A 24,382-nucleotide genomic window follows, 5' to 3' on the forward strand; every position below is an offset into this window, starting at 1 on the left:
GGTTCGCTGCGGGGATCGCTCCCCGTGTCATTCTCTAGTTGAGCGGTCACCTCATTGGCAAAAAACCTTCAATGAAAATAAAAGCTTTATGCTGTACTTTGCTAGCGAAAACAAAAAAGATAGAAGAAAAACTTTTCCACTTATCTTCCGCTGATCGGTACCCATAGAGCCTAGCCAGCCGATATTCAGACTGTGGGCCACAGTCGGTGCCGACGGCAGGTATTCAGTGCTGGGCCATTTCCGGTGACCAGTATTGAATATCCAGTGGTTTCTTTTTGACCAACTTAAACTTAACCAACCATGTTAATTTTCAGTGCTGGCCTACTTAAGTTATAGCGGCCAATGGCCAAACATAGGACTTTTACTTCTGCAGCCCAATTTGGTCAGTGCTGAAAATTGATGGTTATAGCACAATATATCCGGTTAAATTTTAGCCACTAACTGCAAATATTTAGTGGAGATAACCAGTTATCTCACACTGAATATTCAAATTTAGCTGGCTAAGCACTATTTAACTACTCAATGCCATTTCTGGCTGGTAAATTGTGGTGAATATTGGCTGGTAAATCCCTAAACTCTAAAAATTCATTCCTATCTGAATCATTACAGCTGTTTTGTTTCGAGCACATTTTGTATTTCTAGCAGGTGCCAGCAGATGGCAGCACACTCACAATGTATATTATTAAGAACTGGCTCTCACTAAGCTCCCAGAGCTCCAGCCTTGCATGGCAATTACAGATCTGAAGCAAAATCTACAAGCGGCATATCTAACGTGACCATTTATTTTTTTCATCAAAAGGGGACATCTATTAATTGTCAGTCCCACCCGCAATCCCCAGCCCCACCCCAATCCCACCCCCAATTTCTTCCATTCATTTTTCATGTACACATCATATCTTATTAATTCATAATGGTAACCATAAAATTTTAAAAAACCACAAAGCACACTATATGTAATGTAATGTAATGTAATTTATTTCTTATATACCGCTACATCCGTTAGGTTCTAAGCGGTTTGAAGAAAATATACATTAAGATTATAAATGAGAAGTAAGAAGGTACTTAAAAAATTCCCTTACTGTCCCGAAGGCTCACAATCTAACTAAAGTACCTGGAAATTAATAAAGAAGAGAAAATAAAGATGGTTGAAAAAAGAAAAATTCTATGTGAATTTATAGGATGGAAATTAAACTGATAGTGAAGAACTATATGAAAAATACATATGGAATTCAGTTAGAGAGGGTAGGTTACAATCTATTTATGGTATTTGTTTAATTGGAAGGTGTTAAGGTGGGTAATTTGGGGGAAGGTTATCTGAAGGTAGGTGAATCTTCTGGAGGTAAAAGAGGAGGGGTTAAGATATTTGGATGAATTTTTTGAAAAGCAGGGTTTTGATTTCTTTTCTGAATGTTTTGAAGTTGTCTGATATTGTCATAAGATTGGAGATGGAATGGTTGATTTTTGCTGCTTGTGTTGCTAGAAGGTTGTCAAACATTTTCTTGCGTTGTGTGCCTTTGAGTGGGGGGAAGGCGAAAGGGTTCGAGGTTCTTCTGTGTCTTGAGGTGGAGATTTGGTTTAAGCGGTTATTTAGATAGGAGGGGGAAGAGCCGTGTAATGCTTTGAATATCAGGCAGTAGAATTTGAATTGGATTCGTGCTTGTATGGGTAGCCAGTGAGAGTCTAAGAAGGCAGTTGTTATGTGATCATATTTTTTGAGTGAGTAGATCAATCAACTATATGTAGAGAAAATGTTAATTATCATTTATATTTGGGGGGGTTCAAAGATGTCAAGGCAGATGACTTTAAAATATGCAATGTCACCTCAGTAACTATAGAAAAATAGACAAATATAGTGAAAAATATAGAAAGCACATATAAATTCTCAAAACTGACACATTTTGATCACTAAATTGAAACTAAAATCATTTTTCCTACCTTTGCTGTCTGGTGATTTCATGAGTCTCTGGTTGCGTTTCCTTCTGACTATGCACCCTTCCTTTCTTTCTTTCTTTCTGTACTCAGGCCCAACAATTGTCCCTTTCTATTCCCTCCCTCCTTCCTTCCTATGTCCTTAGTGCCCCTACCTATGTCCTTAGTGCTCCCAGTGCCTCCTTCCTATGTCCTTAGTGCCCCTTCTTATGTCCTTAGTGCCTCAGTGCCTCCTTTCTATGTCCTTAGTGCCCCTTCCTAAATCCTTAGTGCCTTCAGTGCCTCCTTCCTATGTCCTTAGTGCCCCTTCCTAAATCCTTAGTGCCCTCAGTGCCTCTTTCCTATGTCCCACTCACTGCCTTCCAGCCTTTGTCCCACCCCTCCCCCGAAGTCAGCCTGCCTGTCTACATCCTTCCCTCCCTCCAGCGCCCGATTACCCCCCCCCACCCAAGGTCCGCTGCAATTGCCTGCCAGCCTCCCTCCTTTCCTCCCTGCCGTGCCAATTCAAACCACCGGTCCGCCGCCGCTGCACCTTCTTCTTGCCCCCCAGAAGCCTTCTTCCTGAGTCAGTTCTGATTACTAGTAAATGTATTGTAAACCAGTGGTTCCCAACCATTTCCTGGAGGACCACCAGGCCAATCGGGCCCTAATGAATATGCATGAGAGATATTTGCATGCAATGGAAGTGACAGGCATGCAAATCTGCTCCATGCATATTCATTAGGGCTATCCTGAAAATCCGATTGGCCTGGTGGTCCTTCAGGACAGGGTTAGGAACCACTGTTGTAAACTACTTTGGGTGAATTTCTTTGCAAAAAGGTGGTTACTAACATAACATAACATCAAATTTCTAGACCGCATAACCATAGAGTTCAATGCGGTTTACAAAATAATTACATAATAACAAAAGAAGAAATCAATTTAAATCTAATCAACCTATTGTTTTTGAAAAAAGATAAGTCTTCAATTGTTGTCTGTAATGTAGCTAAGAGTGCAATGTAAATAGCAGCTGTCGAAAGTCCTTAGCGTGAAATGCTCACTGAAATGATAGAGTGTGCTCATGGCTACTTCTTACTTTTACAGCCCTTAATAGAGGGAAATTTAAATGGAAAAAAATCATGATGGGTAGAATATTGAAATGTATGTCTGCCTGCATAATAAATGCAGTTGGAAAGAGATTGAAAGAGAGCTCAGTGGATAGTACAATGGCCTGAGAACCAGGGGAGCCATGTCCAATTCCCACTGTAGCTCCTTGTGACTGGGGACAGTCATTTAACCCAAGAAGAAACAAAAACTAATATGGAGAAATGATGTTCCTGAGTTGAACTTTATTAATATTAAAATAATCTTCAAACTTGGCAAATCACATAAAAACCTCTAGGATACAGTCCGCTGAAAAATTTTGTACTAGAGGTCTGCACGGGAACGGGGATCGCGGGGGTCCTGCGGGAATCCCCCCTAACCCACGGGACTCCCATGGGGACCCTCCTCTAGCCAACAGGACTCCCACGGGGATGGAAGGCTTTGGAAGCAGGGTTCGTCTATATAATATAATGGACACGTCAGCCTTAGTAAAAGAGGGGGTTTATAAGTTAATTACCTGAACAGAAAACAAAAAAAGGGTTCCATCAAAGAGATTCCACAAGGAAAACAGCAGCGCAAACAGAAAAGAAACTGTGGAATTGATGATCCTGTCAGAATTAATTGCTGCTTTTTATGGGGACGGGCGGGGATGGAGGTAATTCCTTGCAGGGACGGAGAGGATCCTGGCGGGGACGGGTGGGGATGGAGAGGATCCTGGCGAGGATGGGTAGGATTTCTGTTCCTGCGCAACTCTCTACTTTGGACCCTGGACCCAACACGTTCTGTATTTCGACAGAATGTCTTCTTCAGGGGTCCCTATGACGTCCTATGGTAAAGATATGTGTCCTGCACACGGCTTTTTTTTTTTTTTAATTATATATTTGTTAATATTTGAAATTATAAGCAAGTACATACTTGTTTAGGAAATACAGAAGGAATCATTAAAACTAGATTTTAGTTAAAGAAATGAAAAATACAAACTTCCTTAGACCTCAATCAAAGCAGAAATCAGAAATCCAAGTGAAACTAAAGAGGAGATTATTACATCAAGAAAACAATTATTAAAGAATGGCTTAACAGTTATCCCACTTTCTATTTTAACTGTTCAATAACATTAAACATTTCCAGTAACCAATTTCTTCATGTCAATAAATGCCCTTAGTTGATCCGGGGAAAAATACATATATATTTTACCCCCAAGTATCTTATCATGCATTTACAAGGATATGAAAGCAAGAATAAGGCACCCAAAGAAACCACCTCAGGTCTCATGGCAAGAAATAACTTCCTACGTTCTTGAGTTTGTCTTGTAACGTCTGGAAATATCCAGACTTTTTTCCCCATAAAATAGTAACTTGGATTTTCTAAAGAACTTTCTGAAAGTAGAATTAATGTCCTGCACACAGCTTGTACAGATTAGTTTATTTCCAACTGGCATTTTTATCCACATATCTTTACCATAGGACTTCATATGGACCCCTGAAGAAAACATTCTGTCAAAACACAGACTGTGTTGGGTCCAGGGTCCAAAGCTTTTCAGCGGACTGCGTCCTAGAGGTTTTAATGTGGTTTTCCAAGTTTTAATATTATTTTAATAATAATAAAGTCCATCTCAGGAACATCATTTCTCCACTTTGTTTTTCGTTTCTTCTTGGATTTGTTTGTGGAGATCATTGGGTCAATTCTCTTGTTTTCACTCATTTAACCCTCCATTACCCCAGGTACAAAAAACAGATTGTGAACCCATCAGGGGCAGACAAAGTACCTGTATAGAGTATGTAAATTGCTTTGGTTGTATCAAACAGCAGAAATGACGAGGCACAGGAAATGTCAAAGCCAACCTCCCGTTACATATGCTTTATTGATGCTTTATCATAAGTTCAAAAAACAAGTCTTTGACATACAATATAGATGTTGTCCCGACTAGGATCCAAGTTTCGGCGTCTGCGTCGCCTTCCTCAGGGGACAATAAGAGACACTTTGGCGTCTCTGTGCAGGAAAGAAGCATAGTGAATATATACACACATTCCTTTCTTCTTCCATGCAGGTATAAATTTGTACATATGTATTTCTGCAGCTCTGGCTATCTATTTTACCCAGGTGCATTGATAAATTAAGCACTCTTTTGTATCTTTGGCACAGGCACCCTGTTATATATTTGCCCTAACGGGCATAGAGATTTTGTGGCAACCAGTTACATTTTCGAAAACTATTGAAAACTCATTTTTTTTGCGCATGCATTTTTACACTAATTGTTCCCTACATTGAGCAGAATATGTGATTTTGTTGAAACAGGGTATGATTAAATGTCCTCGTAAGTTACCTCTTTTATTGTTTTTACTCTTGTTCACTGGAAGAGCTATGAGACGTGTGTTTTAAAGATTATATATGTTGAATTGTGAGCTGCTTTAGCTAAAAGTGAAATAGAAATGTTTTAAATAAATAAATAAAATTTCCCCACGCATGTCAGTGTCATGTACTTCTATGCATGTGTATCCTCGGGCATAATGACTGGGAGTGTTAAACCCATCACAAATTATTCCCCCTTGGGCAAAGTGAAGACAGTTGCTCAAAAGTGGAGGTGCTCAAGCGTCCACAGAGCTGGCACCTCTGTCTCCTGGCACATTTTTTGTGTGTGAGATGCAGTTTTAGTGGAAAATAAGAGTATAAAATGACCTCTCAAATGTCTATAGGATAATCAGGAATGTATTTTTGAGTCTTCCACAATGGAACCAAGTACAGAGACCAGAAATTACTGCTCATCTTCCTCTCGCATTGGCTGCTCAAAGGAAACTAATTTATTGCTAGCAAAAACAACAAAAGGGGGGGGGGGGGTTTATGAGATATGATCCAGCCATCTCTTGTCACCTTAAAAAGAGCTGTACCATTTCATCTAATCAGACCTTTGCATTTCTTTTTAAATTCTCCCCAGCAGCAGCAGCTGGAATCACATCTGGAGTGGGCATACTGAAAGCAAGCTAGAGAATTATCCTGGAAACAAATCTCCTCAAGTCATCATTATGCCGTTACTTGTGATTTATTAATGTCTTGGAACAATGGCAACTTCTGTGACACTCGTAGGGGTGCTCTATATCATCTGGAACTTACTGGTAGGTGAGCAGAATCTATTCATCTAAATTAAAAAAAAAAAATCTGTTTAAAAAAAGTACCTGTGCCCCAAAAAGGCAACAATGCATTACTGAGATTAATAAAGGAAATGATAAAATGGTTTCTCTTCCATATACTTGAATACTGAGGAATACAACCTTGTTTGTAAAGTGATTTTTGTGGGATGTGAGAAGACAGAAAAAAAAATGTTGTTTGAGATTAGCAATTTTTATTGTGAAGTAAAAAAGAGGAGTTACATGAACTCTTGCCTTTTGATTTGACAAAAAAGAATAAATTGCTTGCCAACTGTTATCTGTTTATCGCAGATCAGTCTCCTCACAAACACTGCTGCATGGCATGATTTGGATAACAGTGACTACGACTGCTGGCCCCTGGAGAAACCTGATGAATTTAATATGATAGACTGTGGAGGTGAGTCCGAAGTAAACCTAGAACTGACTGGATTATTTAAATAAAACAACCCCCCCAAAAAAAAATTTTTAAACACCAAGAATCTGAATTGTTAAGGGGACCACTGTGCAAGTAGAGAATAATAGATATATTAAGAGTTAAGATCAAATGATCACCAATAACAACACCAAAGAGATATCCTGTCCTTGAAAATAAGACAAAGATGTAAACGATGGCAGCAGTTAATCACCTAATTATCAGAATACACAAAATGTTGATCACCTGAGACTTTTAATTTTTATCATGTTTCCTACCTCATGGAAAGTGATTCTTGTTTGGAATGTAACAATGTTCTTGAATTCTTTGATCAAAATTATCTTGATCAAAAAATCCTTGTTCCAAATTATTTTGGTTAAAAAAAACAACAACATTGCAGAACAAGCCAGATTTTGAAATGTCCTTACAATAACTGGGTGTAAAATCAGAGAGCTGAAAATTTGAGGTAGTGCTCAAGGAAAGCTGCGTGGGCTCTTTCTGTTAGGCAGACCGATGTCAAACATTGAGAGCTGCTTCTGTATCAGTATCTGGATGCTCATAGGAACATGATGGGAGATAAAGGCCAAATGGACCATCTGGTTTGCCCATCTGCAGTAACCAATGTCTCTTTCTCTCCCCGAGAGATCCCATTGCCTATCCCAGGCCCTTTTGAATTCAGACACATTCCATTATGGAGTACTGGCATGCCCTGGCATTGGTCCGTCTAAAATTTTAGCACCCGCAGTTACACAGCACTAGACCTGACATAACAGCAGGTGCTTAAACCTCCTCCCCCCCCCCCCTTCTACAAAGCTGCGAAAGTGGTTTTTAGTGCAAGCTGGAACGCTGAATGCTCTGCGATGCTCCTGACTCTCATAGAGTTCCTAAAAAACGCTTTTCCGGCTTTATAAAAGGGGGGGGGGGTAAGTGCAGCAATGTTATTCTGTAAGCTGCACGTGTAAGTGGTTGCTCTGCCCTTGCCCCTTCCATGATTTACCCATGCGAATGCTCCTCACCCACCTGCACTTTTACACTTTGGGATCCTTTTACTAAACTACGGTAAGCACTCATACGTGATTACCATGAAACGTGCTGAGGTGTCCTACAATAAATTTGTCAATTTGCTTATGTTTCAAGTTTCTTTATTTTTGATATACCATCTATCAAAACAAATGTCTAGATGATGTACAATATAAAAAGATTGTAAGGGACAATTTAAATAGGTAAATAAAAGCAATATTTTATCAAATATTAAAAATACTAGACGAATTCGGATTGACATAAAGGAGACGGAAGGAAAGTAGGGGAGGGAAAGATTGTTTAAAATATATCGAACTAAAATTAATAAAAAAGGACGATAAATGGGGAGTGGCAAAAACATTAGGAGGTGAATCATTTCAAAAGAAGTATTAGATGTTTCAAAGTTTCACCTGAATCAAGGATGCACTAAAAAAATTTAATTTTCTCAATAGGGGTGTGTTTGGGGGTGAAGAGTGGGCATTGCAGAGCTAATCAGCACATGGGGCATTGCCACTGATTAGCATGGGGTTAGCACATGAGCCTTTACCGCCTACAAAATGAGTGGTAGTAAGGGTTCACGCAGTAATATTTTTAAGGGCTGTGCGCTAATTGTACAATTAGCGCATAGCCATTAATTTTGGAAAAAGGAAAATCGGTCTATATTTGACTATTGACAAAGTGGCTTTGGTGCATGAAAAAGTCCTATGGTAAGGGCGTGCTAAGATTGCTTTCGCCACTTACAAGCTCTCTGACAGAATAGCACTTAGGCCCAAATTCTGTAACTGTTAGGCACCTATTTTGGAGGTGCCCATCTAGCTCAGTTAAGCTTTCTGATCAGCAATAATTGAAACTTAGGCGCCTATCAAGAAAGAGCGATTCTGCAACAAGGCGCCTCTAAAAATTTAGGCGGCCTTTAAAAAAATAGGCGCTATGCATGTTAGGCGTGGGCGTGGCTACATGTTAGGCGCCTTGTTGCAGAATCGCTGCTCTTAAGCGTGCATAAGAGCTCTCAGCTAGACGCCTAACTTTAAGTTGTGCCTAGAGCTGGCCTATTTCTTGGACACCTCCAAAATAGGTTCCGCTCACCATGATTCATAAACAGTACCCAATTTTACTTGAATCGCGCTGAACAGTGCCTAATTAGGCGCTTAACTTTTGGGCGCTTCTTATAGAATTTGCCTTTAAGTTACTTTGCTGTCACTTACTGTACATGTACCCATGAAAGTGCATTTACATGGGCAAGTGGTGTTTAAATGCACTCCCCCCTCCCCCGTAATGCCAGGAACCCTGAGGTTTCAGTTCTTCAGTCCAGGTTCAATGGTAGATCACCTTCTATCAAAATTGTTTCTCTATGTTTTTGCAAGTGTGATTCTCACATTTTAGAGAAGCACAAATGACAGAATCATTTCATTCATTAACTCATTTATAAACTGTATTCCTGGACAGCATAATGCCACTGAGAGCAGTACAGAAAAAAAAAATCTCCATAAAATAAAACTCACATACAAACGTTAAAATCTTCATACCAATGCTCCAAATGTCTTTCAGACTAGTTTATGGTTTCTTATTCAAATTTTCGGATATTAACGATGATGGAAAGCTGCTTGAGGTTCCACGACTGCAACAAACATTTGGTATCGCAAAGTCTCAAGTATATAAGTGGTTGCAGTTGAAGCAGGCCATTCAGAAGGGGTTCCCTGATTGGCGAATAGGCCTAAGAGGCACTTGCCTAGGGCCCAAAATTGTGAGGGGGGCCCACTCACCGTCACCTTTCCTATTTTTTTTTTTCATACGGCCATGACAGCAAGATCGGGCCCCCTCCCCTAATGACAGCAAGAGCGGGCCCCCCCCCCGCTCCCGATGACATCAAGATCGCCCCCCCCCGATGACAGCAAGATCGGGCCCCCCCTCCCCCCAACAGCAAGATCTGGTCCCCTTCCCCTGATGACAGCAAGATCGGGCCCCACCACGGCATCGGACAGCAAGACCAGCTCCAACACCTGCGAGAAGTGCTCAGCCCAAAGTTCCCCTCTGACGCAGCTTCCTGTTTCCGCCTGGGCAGTTCGCGTCAGAGGGAAGCGTTGGGCTGAGCACCGCTTGCAGGTGCTAGGGCTGATCTTGCTACCCACTGGCTGTAGAGCGTTCTTTGCCGCGTCTATGTGATGTATGCGGGAGCCTCTGCAGCAGGTGAGCGCTGTGGGAGGGGCGGCTCCAGGATGCGTGACGAGGGAGTTCTGGTGGGGGGGGTTCTGAAGGTATTGGGTGTAGTGGGGAAGGAGGAAGAGGAGTAACTGGTGGCACGTAGGGTACTACAAACTGCAGCTCCTCTGAGAAATCTATAGAGGGGGTGCAGGGCTTGGATGCAGTGGGAAAGAAGGAGCTGGAGAGGAGTGTGGGCTGCAAGCACCCGGAGGAGCTGAGGTGGAGAAGTGGAAACAGCAGAGGTCAGAAGGAACAGGAGAAGGTGATGGTGGGGAGGGTTACAGACCGCAAACCTTCCAAAGAATAATGAATAATGTAAGTGGTGACCCGCGTGAAGGTGAGGGGAAGGGAGGGAGATGGGCCTGGGGTGGAGGCTCGGAGTGGGAGAGAGAAAGAAAGGGGCAGTTGGGGAGAAGGGAGAGAGAGAAGAGGGCAGATGAATGTCAGTTAAGAGGGGAGAGCAGATGCTGAATGAAAGTGGAGAAAGAGAACACATACTAGATGGAAGGAGGGGAGAAAGAAAAAGGCATATGCTGGATGGGGGTAGAAGAGAGTTAGTGAGATAGTGGAGGGGTGAAGGAAAGGGGTGGCAATCTGTGGGTAGGCACAGTGAAAAGAGAGAAACTGAGGACTGAATAGTAAGAGAGAATTTAATTTAGACAGAAGAAGAAAATAGAGAAGAGAGAGATGCCAGAGCATGGGGGAAAGGAGACAGAAATATCTGATCTCAGTGGAGGAAATGAGAAGAGAGAGGGAAATGGAAGAAGACAGATGCCAGCCCATGAGGGGAACAGAGGGAAGAAGATGGATGCCAGACCAAGGGGGCAGGGGGAGGAAAGATGGAAGGGGTTGGAAGACAGTTTCTGGAAGGGGCAGACAGTGGATGGAAGGAAGAAAATGACAACACGAGGAAAGCAGAAACTGGGAGACAAAGGTTGTTAGGTCCCATCAACTCGTGCTCGAGTCCTAGTCCATTAGATGAATATTGGAGAAGAGCAAAGAACACCAAAACCCTCTATACCTTTGCTTCGTCAACTACAGCAAAGCTATTGACTGTGTGGATTACAATAAACTATAGAGAACTCTAGGGCAAATGGGAATGCCCAGATTCAGCTGATAGAGAGCCTATATGAAAATCAAGACGACAAAGGTAGAAAAAAAATTCTATTTTTTAAATTTTTTGTTATAGGATAAAGTAGTATTGTAGCTGTATTGATAAATGTTTATAAATAGAAAATGGAAATACGGTGATCATTTTATTGGACTAATTTTAATACATTTTTGACTAACTTTTAGAGGCCAAATTCTCCCTCCTCAGGTCAGGACAGAATACTGTACTTTACTGACCTAAGGAAAGAGGGTTTGACCTCTGAAACCTAATTAAAAAATGTATTAGTCCAATAAAATGATATCTTATTTTCCATTTTTTTATTTGTTAATTTGTAAAGTGATTTGCTGATCTTCTTTTGTTCCACGTTGGATTCTTTGGTGGACCGCTTGCCTTGTTGTTTTGTTACAAATTAGCATACATGGAGTGGAACGTACCAGAGGAGTTATAGATTTGGTTGTTTATACATATGGGTTAAAGTTGGATGACAGAGTGAGGCAGTTGAGACGAGTTGCAAACTTGGTTATTAATATAGACTTATGTTTTGGATAGTATTACTGCATTTGAACACTTTTATATACGTATGGAAAGGGTTCAGAGTAGAGAATGACACGGTGACAAAATTCATCACCGTTCCCGTCCCCGCGGATAACTGCGGGAAATCATCTTCATGTCATTCTTTAAGGAGAGAGGGAAGAATCAGAGTATGAATGGCCACAACCACTGACCCACAAGCTTTGCTTTGAAGAATGCTGGTGTAGAAGGACTGAGGTTGAAATAGACACTAAAAAATGACATGGGATTATTTCCCGCGGTTATCCGCGGGGACGGGAACGGTGATGAATTTTGTCACCGTGTCATTCTCTAATTCAGAGTTAAAGTCCTGGGCAAATAGGTGGGAAGGGGGGGGTGTTCAGAGATGTTTGGGGCTTGCATAAAACTAAAACTGTACACTGGCACTGATATGGTAATCTTTGTTATTTATTTTGAATTTTATAATAAAAGAAAAAAATAAATACGAGTGGAAATAAAGAAGTAAATAATAAAACAGGGGCAAGATGTGGGCGGGGCACGGGTGTGGGGTGTGGGCAGGGCAGAGCTAGGGGGCCCAGTGTACTTGTGTGCCAAGGGGCCCTCGAAGAATTAATCCTGCCCTGGGTGCAATTTAAAAACTCAGTATAGCTTGCTGGGTCCGTGCTTCCACACAGATTTGCTGGGGCATCAGGCAGCCAAGTGGTATAAATTAATATCCAAATTTTTGAATAAGAAACCAAAAACTAGTCTTAAAGACATTTGGAGCATTGAGATAAAGCAGCAGATTTCTGCATCTCAATGGCCACGGATTTGGACTTGGAGGATGAGATGTACGGCGTCAGCATCTATGAGACAAAGGTGGCTTTTTTTTTGTTGCATAGAAGTTTTTGGACCCCTGTTAGATTACAAAAATTAGATAATTCTAAGTCAAATAGATGCTGGCACTGTCATCTCGATATAGGGACACTGGATCATCTGCTCTTCTTTTGTCCCTTGATACTTAAATTTTGGTGATCCATTTGGGGGCCAAATCATTAGAATCCTGGAAGTTCCGTTGGCATTGACATATGATACAGTGCTATTTGGTACGTTATTGATGGCCAAGAGTCCAATAACTCCACATAACAATAGATTACTTTTCATCATGATGGGAGTTGCAAAATTGGGACAGGTTAAACTATAGTTTTTGGTGGGAATCCTTCTGCCAAACTTACAAATTTTAATGTACGAGGGCAATACAATTGGGATATTATAAGAAATTCAAGGAAGTTTGGGACTCATTGACAAAATTTTGTAAAGATTGATTACTAATTTTTCCTGTTGATTATACATATCCAGGAGGGGGGGAGGGGTCATTTGTATTATTCTTAATTGTCTTTATACTGTAGGTGGGGGGAAGGGATATGTATTTATATCAGTTAATGGAATTGAGTGTTGTCTATCTTGTAAACTGTTTGATATGTTGCACTTTGTGTTGGTTCTTAATATGAATAAAGATTGGGGGGAAAAAAATCTTCATACCAGATGATGTCTATTTATTCAATTTTCTATACTGTTCTCCCAGGGGGGCTCAGAACAGTTTACAATACATGAATTTATTCAGGTTCTCAAGCATTTTTCCCTGTCTGTGCTGGTTGGGTGAAGTTAAGAGAATTGCCCAGGGTTTAAAGGAAACCAGGCAGTATTGTGTGAGAGCCGATTGGACTTTGCCAGGATTTATCGGAATTGGCGTCTCTTAGGAAACCGTGCCAGGGTACTTCATGTGCAACCCATCTTTTATAAATGTTTCTGTCTAGTCTAAACCATTGGAGTGACAGACTACCATTTACTTTGGGAGCTAGTATACATGCACCTCATCCTTGCACAATGGGGAGGATTCCTTAACCTCCCCCAGCCCTCCTCAGTCAACCCAGAGAGCAGATGCCAAGACTAAGAGTTAAATTTCATGGTGTTGCAGGACGTGATCACTGAACTGGTCAATGTTAAACAATCACTATCCCACTCCTTTACAAAGCCATGCTAGCGTTTTTAGCCCTGGTCCCGGCAGTAACAGCTCGGACGTTCTGTGAGGCCAGCGCTAAAAATGTGATGGCCGGTGTTATAAACACTAGTGCGGTTTTGTAAAGGAGGGAGATATTCGCTTCTGCTGTTAGATAACACCCACTGAAACTGGCCTGAACATTTTCTCATCTTAGAAAGTAAAATTCTACTGTCAGAAATATTATTCATTGATGACAGTACAGATAATTAGATACTTAACGTACCCATGTGAAGTTTTCTTTCTCTGCTGTTGATAAAGAAAACTGAGAAGTATAGAATTTGTCACAGGTAAGAAGTAAATTCTAACTGGGGTTTCCCCATAAATTCCAAAAGCATTATTTACTGGGGAGTACTACACCTTTTGGTTATACTTTTTTTCCATCACCATTGTTAAGATCATAAGTACAGGCCAAAGGTCCATCCTGGTTCCAACAGTGACCAATCTAGGTCATATCTAACAGGCAGGATCCCAAACTATATGTAGGTTCCATGCTGCTTACCCCTAGGGATAAGCAGTGGTTTTCCCCCAAGTCTACTTGGTTAATAATGATTAATGGACGTTTCTTCCAATAAATTATCCAAACCTTTTTTTTTTCAACTCACTGTGGTAGCGTGGTTTGTTGCTGGCTGGAGGACCTCATAAAAATGCCACACACAGGTTGCAGGTAAAAAGTAGAGTCAGCTCTCATAGGCTTAATTCTTTTAAGCAGAGCCTCTCTCAGTATAATCCCAATCAATACTCTTCTTAAGGGCTGGTTCCTAGCCAGGCCCAAACACTTTGGCAACAAATGCCATCTGAGGTCCCTTCTGGACACATACCAAGTTCATATACTACAGGAACATTCTGCAAGGTTCCCTCCTATCTTGACAGTATTCTGTCAATGCATCATTAACTCTTGGAGGCTGACTTGACTGCTTACAGTTTCTCACTCCAGGGAAACAGCTAGAATATAAACGCATAAGAGTTGTCATACTTGGACAGACTGAAGGTCCATCAAGACCAGTATCCTGTTTCCAACAATGGTCAACCAAGGGCACAAGTACCTGGCAAGATCCCAAGGAATAAAACAGATTTTATGCTACTTATCCTATAAATAAGTAGTGGACTTCCCCATGTTCATTTTAATAATGGCTTATGGACTTTTGTTTTAGGAAATTATCCAAATCTTTTTTTTTTTAACCCTGCTAAGTTAACTGCTTTCACCACATTCTCTGGCAACAAATTCCAGAGTTTAATTTCACACTGAGTGAAGAAGTGTTATCTCTGGTTTGTTTTTAAATCTACTACTTCATTGCATGCCCCCTTGTCCTAGTAATTTTGGAAAGAGTAAACAAGTGTTTCACATCTACCCATTCCACTCCACTCAATATTTTATGGACCTCTATCATATCTCCTTTGAGCTGTCTTTTCTTCAGGCTGAAGAGCCCTAGTTGCTTTAGCCTTTTTTTCATAAGGAAGTTTTACCATCCCTTTTATCATTTTTATCACCTTTCTCTGTACCTTTGATAATTTTGGTATATTTTTTTTGAGATGTGGAGACCAGAATTGCACACAATATTCGAGGTGTGGCCACACCATAGAGAGATTCAAGAGCATTACAACATTCTCATCTTTGTTTTCCATTTCCTTCCTGATAATTCCTAATATTCTGTCGTGCTTTCTTAGCTTCACACTGAGCTGAGGGTTTCAATGTATCCTCAACAATGACACCTAATGTAATAGGTCCTTTTCCTGGGCATGTGGAACCCTGCATAAGACAGCTTTAGCCCAGGTTCCTCTTTCTCACATGCATCACTTTGTACTTGCTCACATTAAATGTCATCTACCATTTTGATGCCCAGTCTCCCAATCTCACTAGGTCCTGTTGCAATTTTTCACAATTCTCTTGTAATTAAACAACTTTGAACAACTTTGTGTCATCAGCAAATTTAATTATCTCATTAGTTATTCCCATCTCTAGATCATTGATAAATATATTAAAAAAACAGCGGTCCTAGCACATAGTAAATGACGGCAGATAAAGATCTGAATGGTCCATCCAGTCTGCCTAACCCTACATGCTCCATAAAAATCAATCATTTGATTAAAATTGTCCTTTTTCTTAGATTTTTTTTTTAGCCAGAGACCCAGAGCCCAGTAGTGTGCTTAGGTTCTATCTACTGGAGTTTCCATCAAAGTTCATCCCAGCCCATCTTAACCATTTCAGGCATCAAAGCTCTCCCCAGCCCATCCTCAACTGAATGTCCACATATGGGACACATACCATACTAGACTGCCCAGTACTGACACTAGTTCCTCCTCGATAGCCCGTTCGCACTGTGGCCAATCCAATCTCAAGGTTGGGGGAACTGGACATTCAAAGATGGCTGGTTATACTAGGAGAAGCTATGCTGTAATGTCCAGTTCCCCCGACCTTGAGAAACGCGTCGGGAAGAGGAATGGACTTTGAATAAGCTAAGTCTATTATATATTATATCTATATAAAATAATTGAAATAAGTAAATAGTTGGGAAATAGTACTTGGAATCATGAAGAATCCCACCACCTGTATCTATCGATAAGGGTGGATATCTGAATTCCTAAGATGTACTGTTGTAAAGAAACAGGACTATGAAAGAATTTATAAAACATTGATATATTATCTAGCGCTACTATACTATCTAAGTTGAAGTGAACTGTTTTGGTGTAGAGTGAGATTCTCTTTATATATACTATAAATATTGAAAGATGGCTTTATTACATTCAGCCACGCTCAGCGTGAGATGTGCGTATGTTGTGCGCGCTTGAACTGTGGGTGCATGTATTACGTTCAGCCGCGATCAGTGATGGCGATGCGTATATATTGTGCGTATTTGACGTGACGCAAATATATGGGCTCTACTGCAAGACAACACTCGTTTATCGAGTTAAAATTTAAGAAAATGTTTTGCTCGTCTTGCAAAACACTCGTACACTGCCGGATTTTGGAAAGTCCACCTGGGCACCTGGACAGTCCTCTAAATAGAGGACATGTCCAGGTATTCCCGGACATCTGGTAACCCTAGTCACAAGCGTCCATGGAGCTTCCAAGCAGGGGACCTAGAGATCTCTTCAGGGTCACACAGCTCTGATTAGAAGTGTTGGATGTCGATATTCAAATAAGTTAACCAGTCAGAAACACCTCGTGATGTATAACAGTGTTTTTCAACCTTTTTACACCTATGGACTGGCAGAAATAAAAGAATTATTCTATGGACCGGCATCGGTCCGTGGACCGGCGGTTGAAGAACACGGGGCTAAGTCGTGGGCCAGACCCCGCCCATCTCTACCCAATCTCCACCCCAGACCCCGCCCCTATAATAGTACTAATTGCACCTTGCACGTCCTGTGCCTCATCTGGAAGCCTTCCCTCTGACATTGCAAAGTCAGAGAGAAGGCTTCTGGTTCAGGCGCAAGATGCCCGTAGGAGCCACTGCTCATGGCTTTGTGCACTGAATCAGTGAGGAAGAGGGAGCTGGCTCGAATATAACGCTGCATCGATCGCACCGTGGACTGGTGGTTGAAGAACACTATTTTGGGCCTGATGCACGTGCTGGCCCTGTGGACCGGCAGGAAATTTCTGTGGACCGGCACTGGTCCATGGACCGGTGGTTGAAGAACACTGATGTATAATACAAAGCAAAAATACCAATTTCTGTTCTGGGCTCATTTCATTCACCTTATCTTGCATCCACGTCAAACGTCCAACATTTTTCCCTGTCAGATCTGGACACCCATCGGTCGTAACACCTGCCACTTTGTCCCATTTCAGTCCCAGCATGTCCATGCATGCATTTACCTCTATGAACGAATTGTTCCCCATCATCATCCTTTCATTGACTGCATTGCTGTAATTGTCTGTTTGATTGTATTATGTATTTTCTCTTGTGAATCGCCATGAACTTTGGATTTTGCGCTATAGAAATAAATAAATAAATAAAATGTCTCCTGGTCACGTCCCCAGCATGCCCCCAAAATGGCCAGTTTTCAGTCCATTGTTAACTGGTTATTTTCAGTTGCATTAAATGCTTAACCCTCCCCCCCCCCCTTTTTACTAAACCGCGATAGCGGTTATTAGCTCAGGGAGTTATGCGGAATGCTCCGCGTTGCTCCCATTGCTCATAGAGTTCCTATGAGTGTCGGGAGCAGTGCGGAGCATTCAGCGCGGCTCCCTATGCTAATAACCGTTATCGCGGTTTAGTAAAAGGGGAGGGGAGGGTCAAGCATTTAATGCCACTGAAATAACCAGTTAATAATGGACTGAAAACTGGCCATTTTGGGGGCATGCTGGGGACAGAATATTCAGTGCCTCTGCCAATATGGAGCACTTAACTGGCCAGATAAACCGCATAAATTTGACCACGTAAAGGTGAGTCCTATATGTGTTAGTTGGCTCTGCAAACCCAGAAATTCAATTCTAGTGCATGGTCATAGACAGGCATTGAATCTCTGGGTTTAACACCGTCAGTGGTCAGCAAAATGCTGCTGGCTGAATATCGAACTAGAGAGTTGCACGGGGACAGAAATCCCACCCATCCCCGCCTATCCCCGCCAGAATCCTCTCCGTCCCCACCTGTCCCCGTCAGGATCCTCTCCGTCCCCACCTGTCCCCGTCAGGATCCTCTCAGTCTCCACCTGTCCCCGCCAGGATCCTCTCTGTCCCCACCCGTCCCCGCCAGGATCCTCTCCGTCCCCACCAGGATCCTCTCCGTCCCCACCCATCCCCGTCAGGATCCTCTCTGTTCCCACCCCTCCCCGTCAGAATCCTCTCTGTCCCCACCCATCCCCGCAATGAATTACCTCCATCCCCGCCCGTCCCTATAAAAAGCAGCAATTACTTCTGACAGGATCATCAATTCTACAGTTTCTTTTGTGTTTGCGCTGCTGTTTTCCTTGTGGAATCTCTTTGGTGGAACCCTTTTTTTGTTTTCTTTTCAGGTAATTAACTTATAAACCCCCTCTTTTACTAAGGCTGACGTGTCCATTATATTATATGGACGAACCCTGCTTCCAAAGCCTTCCATCCCCGTGGGAGTCCCGTGGGTTAGGGGGGATTCCCGCGGGATTCCCACGATCCCCATTCCCATGCAGACCTCTATATCGAACCTCTTTGATTTTTGCAGCAATAGCCGCATATGTGCTGTTCTTTCAGTACAAGCCTATTTCTCACAACTGTGAAAACCTTTGCATGGAGTGGAAGAGAGAGGGTTGGTTGGGGAGGGGAAGGAAGTGGTTCAATTCTAGGGGAGATGGAGGAGGACAAGCTGCTTAGTGTTCCTTTCACAACAAAGAGGAGAGGGAAAGGACAGATTTAGGAAGAAGAGAAAGAGGCTATGTTTGGGGGGGGGGAAGGAAAGAAGAGTTTGAGGGCAGGGAGAAATGAGCTGAGTTGGAAAGGGGAAGAGGAAGGCTGAAAAATGCTCAGGTAAAACTGACATTTCTGGCTCCTAATTATGTATAATACAAAACACAGCTGTTCGTTTAATTTTTTAATTTGAAGAAGACAGACCATGTGACACCTTATTATCGAAGATTACACTGGCTTCCTGTTGAGGCAAGAGTGCTCTTTAAATTTGGATGTATTTGTTATAAGGTATCACAAAGTCTTGCACCTAATTGTCTTGTGGACCATTTTACATTTGCTAATCCAAGATGTCTGTTGCAAACTTCTGCTTTATTTGTTTTTCCATCTGTAAAAGGTCGCTTATATAAAAGATATTTTCAACAATTGTCATTTCAGACTGCAAACTGGGATATTGTTTTTCATTCATTAACAGCTAGTTCTATTTTCTACCAACATTTTAGGAAATTATTGAAAACTTAAGCTCTCTTTTATGAAGCTGTGTTAGGCTTTTTTTTAAATCGCTGGCCGTGGCAGTATTAACTCTGACGCTCATAGGAATTCTGTAAGCATCGGAGCAATAAAAAAGCCTAACGTAACTTCATAAAAATGGTGGTTGGTGGGGGTATTTATTTGTAAAATTCCAGTAAGATTAATGCTTTGTACTTCACTATGATTATTCAGTCCTCTTTATCTTGTTAACTGCATAGAGCTATAAGGTGTTGCGGTATACAAATTTTTATGTTATGTTACTCTACAAGAGAAATATTAGCACATGCCCAGTTCCCTATCACCAAATAACCCCCCTCCCATTTTTACATAACCATAATGCAGTTTTTAGCGCCAGCTGTGGCAGTAACAGCTCCAACACTCGTCGGAGCTGTTACCATTGCAGCCTGCGCTATGGTATTGTACAAGGTGGTTGTGGGGAGGGGGGGGAGGGGCAATGCACAGATATAGATAAGTAAATAAGATGTGCTGCCAGTGTTTCCTTCTCTCCCCTTCTTAGGTCTGGAAATGGCCTGGGTTCACAGACCTCCAGAAAAATCCATTAGCGGGAAGCTCTTTGATGTAACTTATACTGTTGTCGCCTCTGAGGACTTCTACAGCTACGCTATTCAGAAGGGAATCCTCTCTCACAGGTACTGGACTTTCTCCTTAGAAATTCTTTCCCGCTGACTTTAAAATTAAAAATGGTGAGCGAAAACATCCCATCTTCATGTACATGTTATATAACGTTAGCTCCAGGGTACTGTATGTTTCCAAACTGGATATCTTTTTTTTCCCCAATGAATTTCAAATACAAAAGCTGGCCTGTAATCCCTAAGGAGTCTATAGAGCACATTTCCTGCACACTGGAAAGTGAGAGAAAAGGTTTTGGAAAGTTGTCTTTATGATGAATGATTGTATATATATGCAATTTTGTTCCTCTCCATAGCTCAGCGGGGATACATCACTGCTGTTCAGCACTATTACCTGTTCAGCTCCTTGACAGACAGATGGACAGATGCCCAAATCAAAATTTATAGTGCTTTTCAAAAATATGGAAGATGTGCACTTTTTTTTTCCCCTTCAGAATCAAGAGGCGTGCAGGCCATCAACCGTTCTGTGTGACAGATTGAATCATTATAATATTGGTATGAGACTTCTGAGCGCCATATGAAAGCATAGCACAGGGAATAGCTTAGCTCTCTTTCCTACCGTTTAAGCTACTCGACTGTACTGAAAATACTTCTGCAAACAGAGGGTCCCACTGCCACAGTCCCAGAGGCACAGACATGGAGACATTAATCATTCACTCAGCATATTTAAAATATATCTAACATCATCATTCCTGCTGCCCTTATGCTATCTCAGTACCACTGAAACACACACACAAACCTTTCTTTCAGAAAAGAACTGCTAAATGATATTTTAAAAAATATTCATGGGTTTCAGGTAGGGGATAACTGCAGCACCATCTGTGGGAGAGGTTTTCATGTATCTTCATCCCTGGGATTGTTCACCCTCGAGAAGAGAAGACTGCAAGGGGACATGATAGAGACTTAAAATACTAAAAGGATTCGACAAAATAGAGCAAGAAACATCGTTATTCACATTGTCAAATGTGACTCGGACAAGAGGTCATGGACTGAAACTGAGGGGCACCAGGCCCAGGACAAATATCAGGAAGTTCTGTTTCACACAGCGAGCGGTGGACGCTTGGAACGCTCTCCCGGAGGAGGTCGTGATGGAGACCACCATTCCGGGATTCAAGGGCAAGTTGGATGCACACCTTCTTGCAAATCACATTGAGGGATACGAGTAAACAAGGTTTCTCAGCAGGGAACACCTAGCTTGGCCTCCGCGGGTGCGGGTCGCCGGACTGGATGGACCTAAGGTCTGATCCGGTGAAGCCATTTCTTAAGTTCTTATGTTCTAATGACTGAACGATGCTGTCTGGTTCTTAGGACAACCTCTACAAGTGACCGCATTTCTCTGACTAGATTCTGACTGTGTCACTGGGATTGCCTCAAATCCTCCTTGGAATGGAGAAGTAGCTTAATGGTTAGTGCAGTGGACTAAAAATCAGGGGAACTGGGATTGATTTCCACTGCAGCTCCTTGTGCTTCTGGGCAAGTCACTTAGGCCCAAATTCTATAACCAGTGCCTAAAGTTAGGCACTTATCTCGGAGGTGCCCAATCAGATAGGCGCCTATCTAAATTGAATAACAAGCTCAATTAGGCTTTTTAATCAGCACTGATTGAAACAGGCACCTATCAAGAAAGCGCGATTCTGTAAGAAGGCACCTCTAAAAATTTAGGCGGCCTTCAAAAAAAAAAAAAAAAGGCGCTATGCATGTTAAGCATGGGCGTGGCCATGTGTTAGGCGCCTTCTTACAGAATCGCTGCCCTAAAAATCTAATAACTGTTTGGGCTCAAAGAAAATGAAATTTTTATTTTGATAAGAAATAGAACATTTTGCTGGAAATTTAAGCAAAAAAGTAGCCCCAAGGCCCAGGGCTCTTTGCTGCAAGGCCAAGAACTCCTTTCTGCGCCTCTGGGTTTTCAAAGCTAGGTCTGGAAAAATTCTAACTTTTGAGCTCCAAAATTTATCATTTAAATGACGGAAATATAGGCGTAAAACATATTTTCTATCACTTTCCAAGGCCAGAGTCAATAAGAGAGTGGTTCTATCCGTAACCACCTCAAGGGAACTTTCCAGAAATAAAGACAGATCAACATTATCTTTAGATTTTTCCTTAGAAGTAGACTCCCTTTGAGGTTGTAGTAAGATTTATGGAAGACTAATCAGTTACATAAACAAATACGTGCCTGTCTTAGTTAGATGCTAGGGAAAACCATAATCTCCTTACCCAAGGTTCGTTATTTTGCCAGTTTATACTAAGAATAGAGACCAAGGCTATATGAAGAATTTTATTATGAAAATAGAAAAATATAATTCATAAGCCAGCAGCAATAACTAAATATTGTTCACAATGTCTCTGAATACATATATATATATATCTCATTACATAGTTCTCACCCCACACTTGCTAGATAAATGAGTAAAACTAATTCTTACACTCTAAATAATTCCTTATAATAATAATTCCTGATTAGCAGCAACTAAAAATATAACTTATCACCACAGGTAGTTCATGTCCTTGTCCCAAAGACAATAGAATTCTCTCTCTAACCCAGCTGAAAAGACAAAAGAATCCCTTATTCTCACCACATAGATCAGGCCTCAGCAAAATCGGGGAGAAGAAATCGGTGTCTTTCCTCTGCTTAGCAGATATAGAAATTCTTCTGATTAGGAACAGTCCATCAGCCACTGGAAAAGCTGTAAATTGGGTTGGCAGCAAAGGTTTCCTTTATGTGATGGAATCCAGATGTATAAAAGTCCGGTTTTCTCTCTCAGGCAGAGTCACAAGAGGTAACTTTTCAGGTCTTAATTATTATAGAAGAGGTGCAGAGAATCCAATGTTAAGATGCAAGCTCCCTCACACCTCAACAGAGAATAAATTAATAATTAGGCACATTCCACTTGGTTCTTCAGATGACCTCTCCGGACCAATCCAGAAACATAACTTAGATGAATAGCCCTTTTGTATAGAGTCTCACACAGGCTGAAATAGAGGCGCCTTTGGTAGATAAGAACAGTACAGGAGCAATGCCTCCCCCAAGATTCACACAGGCTGAGCATGTAGGCATAGCTCGATGTCCTTGACTAGAATACAGTTCTGGTACATACCCAGAGTGCATCAGGCATCATAAACAGCAAAGATGTTTTCTTCTTTCTCTTCTTGCATGGTTCAGGCTTTATGACGTCAGAGAGGCCTAACCTTCAGGTGCAAATAAGGAAACACCCCTACAAGGTCTCCTAATATCCAAGTAATAAGCTCTAAGAATTGAAAGTAAATTTTCCAATGGGATGGCTAGGACTTCTCAAAAGTATTTTCTCGCCATCTCCACTGGAGAGATGACGGGACATTTAGGAAAGTTCAAAAATCTTAAGTTATTTTTCCTGAGTGAGTTTTCAAAATTTTACAACTTATGAGAAATAAATGATCTTTCCTTAATCATTTCCAATTGGACAGTCTTCACTTCCTTCAAACTTTCTTATTGTTTCTCCAATTTCTCACTTAAGTTAATTAGTCGCACTCCTTGTTGCTCAACCTTGGAATAGATAGTCCCATAATCAGTTTTGATAGTTGAAAGACTCAATTTAAGGTTGGCATCCATGATATTTAAATTCCATATCAATTTTCTCAGGTCGGTTCAGCTCCCCAAAATTGATGTTATTCCCACCAGAAGCTCCTCTCACCTCTCCTTCAATGGTGTCAGGGGTTAGCTGGCCAACATCTCCAACACCATCCTGCCGAGGCTCCAGTGCTGGTGTCCCTCCTCTGCTGGAGTCCATTCCTCCCACACCGGGCTGCTGAACTCCTGCACCTCCCTGCACCAAAATATTTCCGGGTTGGAGAGAGATTGACCTCTGCTCCGGGCTCAGGAATGCCCAGGCAGCTCCTGCGCTGAGTTTGCCGGAAAGCTCCGGGCTCACCCCCGAGGTAGGGAGGTTCTCCATAGCTGAGTGGGTAAAAGTGCTCAAAATCATTGGCTGAATCATGCGCTGCGGGGTCCCAGGCGCCGGAGGGTTAGGGCAGATGGCTCCCTTTATCTTCCCCATTCGGGTTAGAGTTGCGCTTCAGCAGTAAGTGAAGGTAGAAAGGAAAACTCTCAAAACTCACTGCGACTCGCGACTCGCTCATACGTCCGTTCTTGATTCCAGTAACAAAACTTTTACTTGAGTACAGTTCCTAGTTACATTTACTTCGGGGGTCCTTTTATTAAGGTTCACTAACCGATTTAGCACGCGCTAAATGCTAAGATGTCCGATTCATAGTCAAATGCGCGCAAGACAAATGCGTGTAGTCAAATGCATGCAGATATTTGGGCACAGGGCAATAAAGTGCAAGAGATATGCGCACAGGTCTATATCACACAAGACAAATGTGCGTGGACACATGCGCGCAGGTCTATATTGAGTATTGTGTTTCCATTTATT

General features: G+C 41.8%; 1 protein-coding gene across 1 annotated transcript in view; it reads left to right on the forward strand.

The window, feature by feature from the left end:
• Positions 1-24,382, forward strand: part of LOC117368913 (atrial natriuretic peptide receptor 1-like) — a 164,766-nt gene that overhangs the window by 21,912 nt on the left and 118,472 nt on the right. The window contains 2 exon segments of the mRNA XM_033962688.1: positions 6,447-6,552; positions 19,841-19,973. Of these exon segments, the coding sequence (XP_033818579.1) occupies positions 6,447-6,552; positions 19,841-19,973 (239 nt within the window).

This window comes from Geotrypetes seraphini, chromosome 1, assembly GCF_902459505.1.
Source record: "Geotrypetes seraphini chromosome 1, aGeoSer1.1, whole genome shotgun sequence".
Lineage (NCBI taxonomy): Eukaryota > Metazoa > Chordata > Amphibia > Gymnophiona > Dermophiidae > Geotrypetes > Geotrypetes seraphini.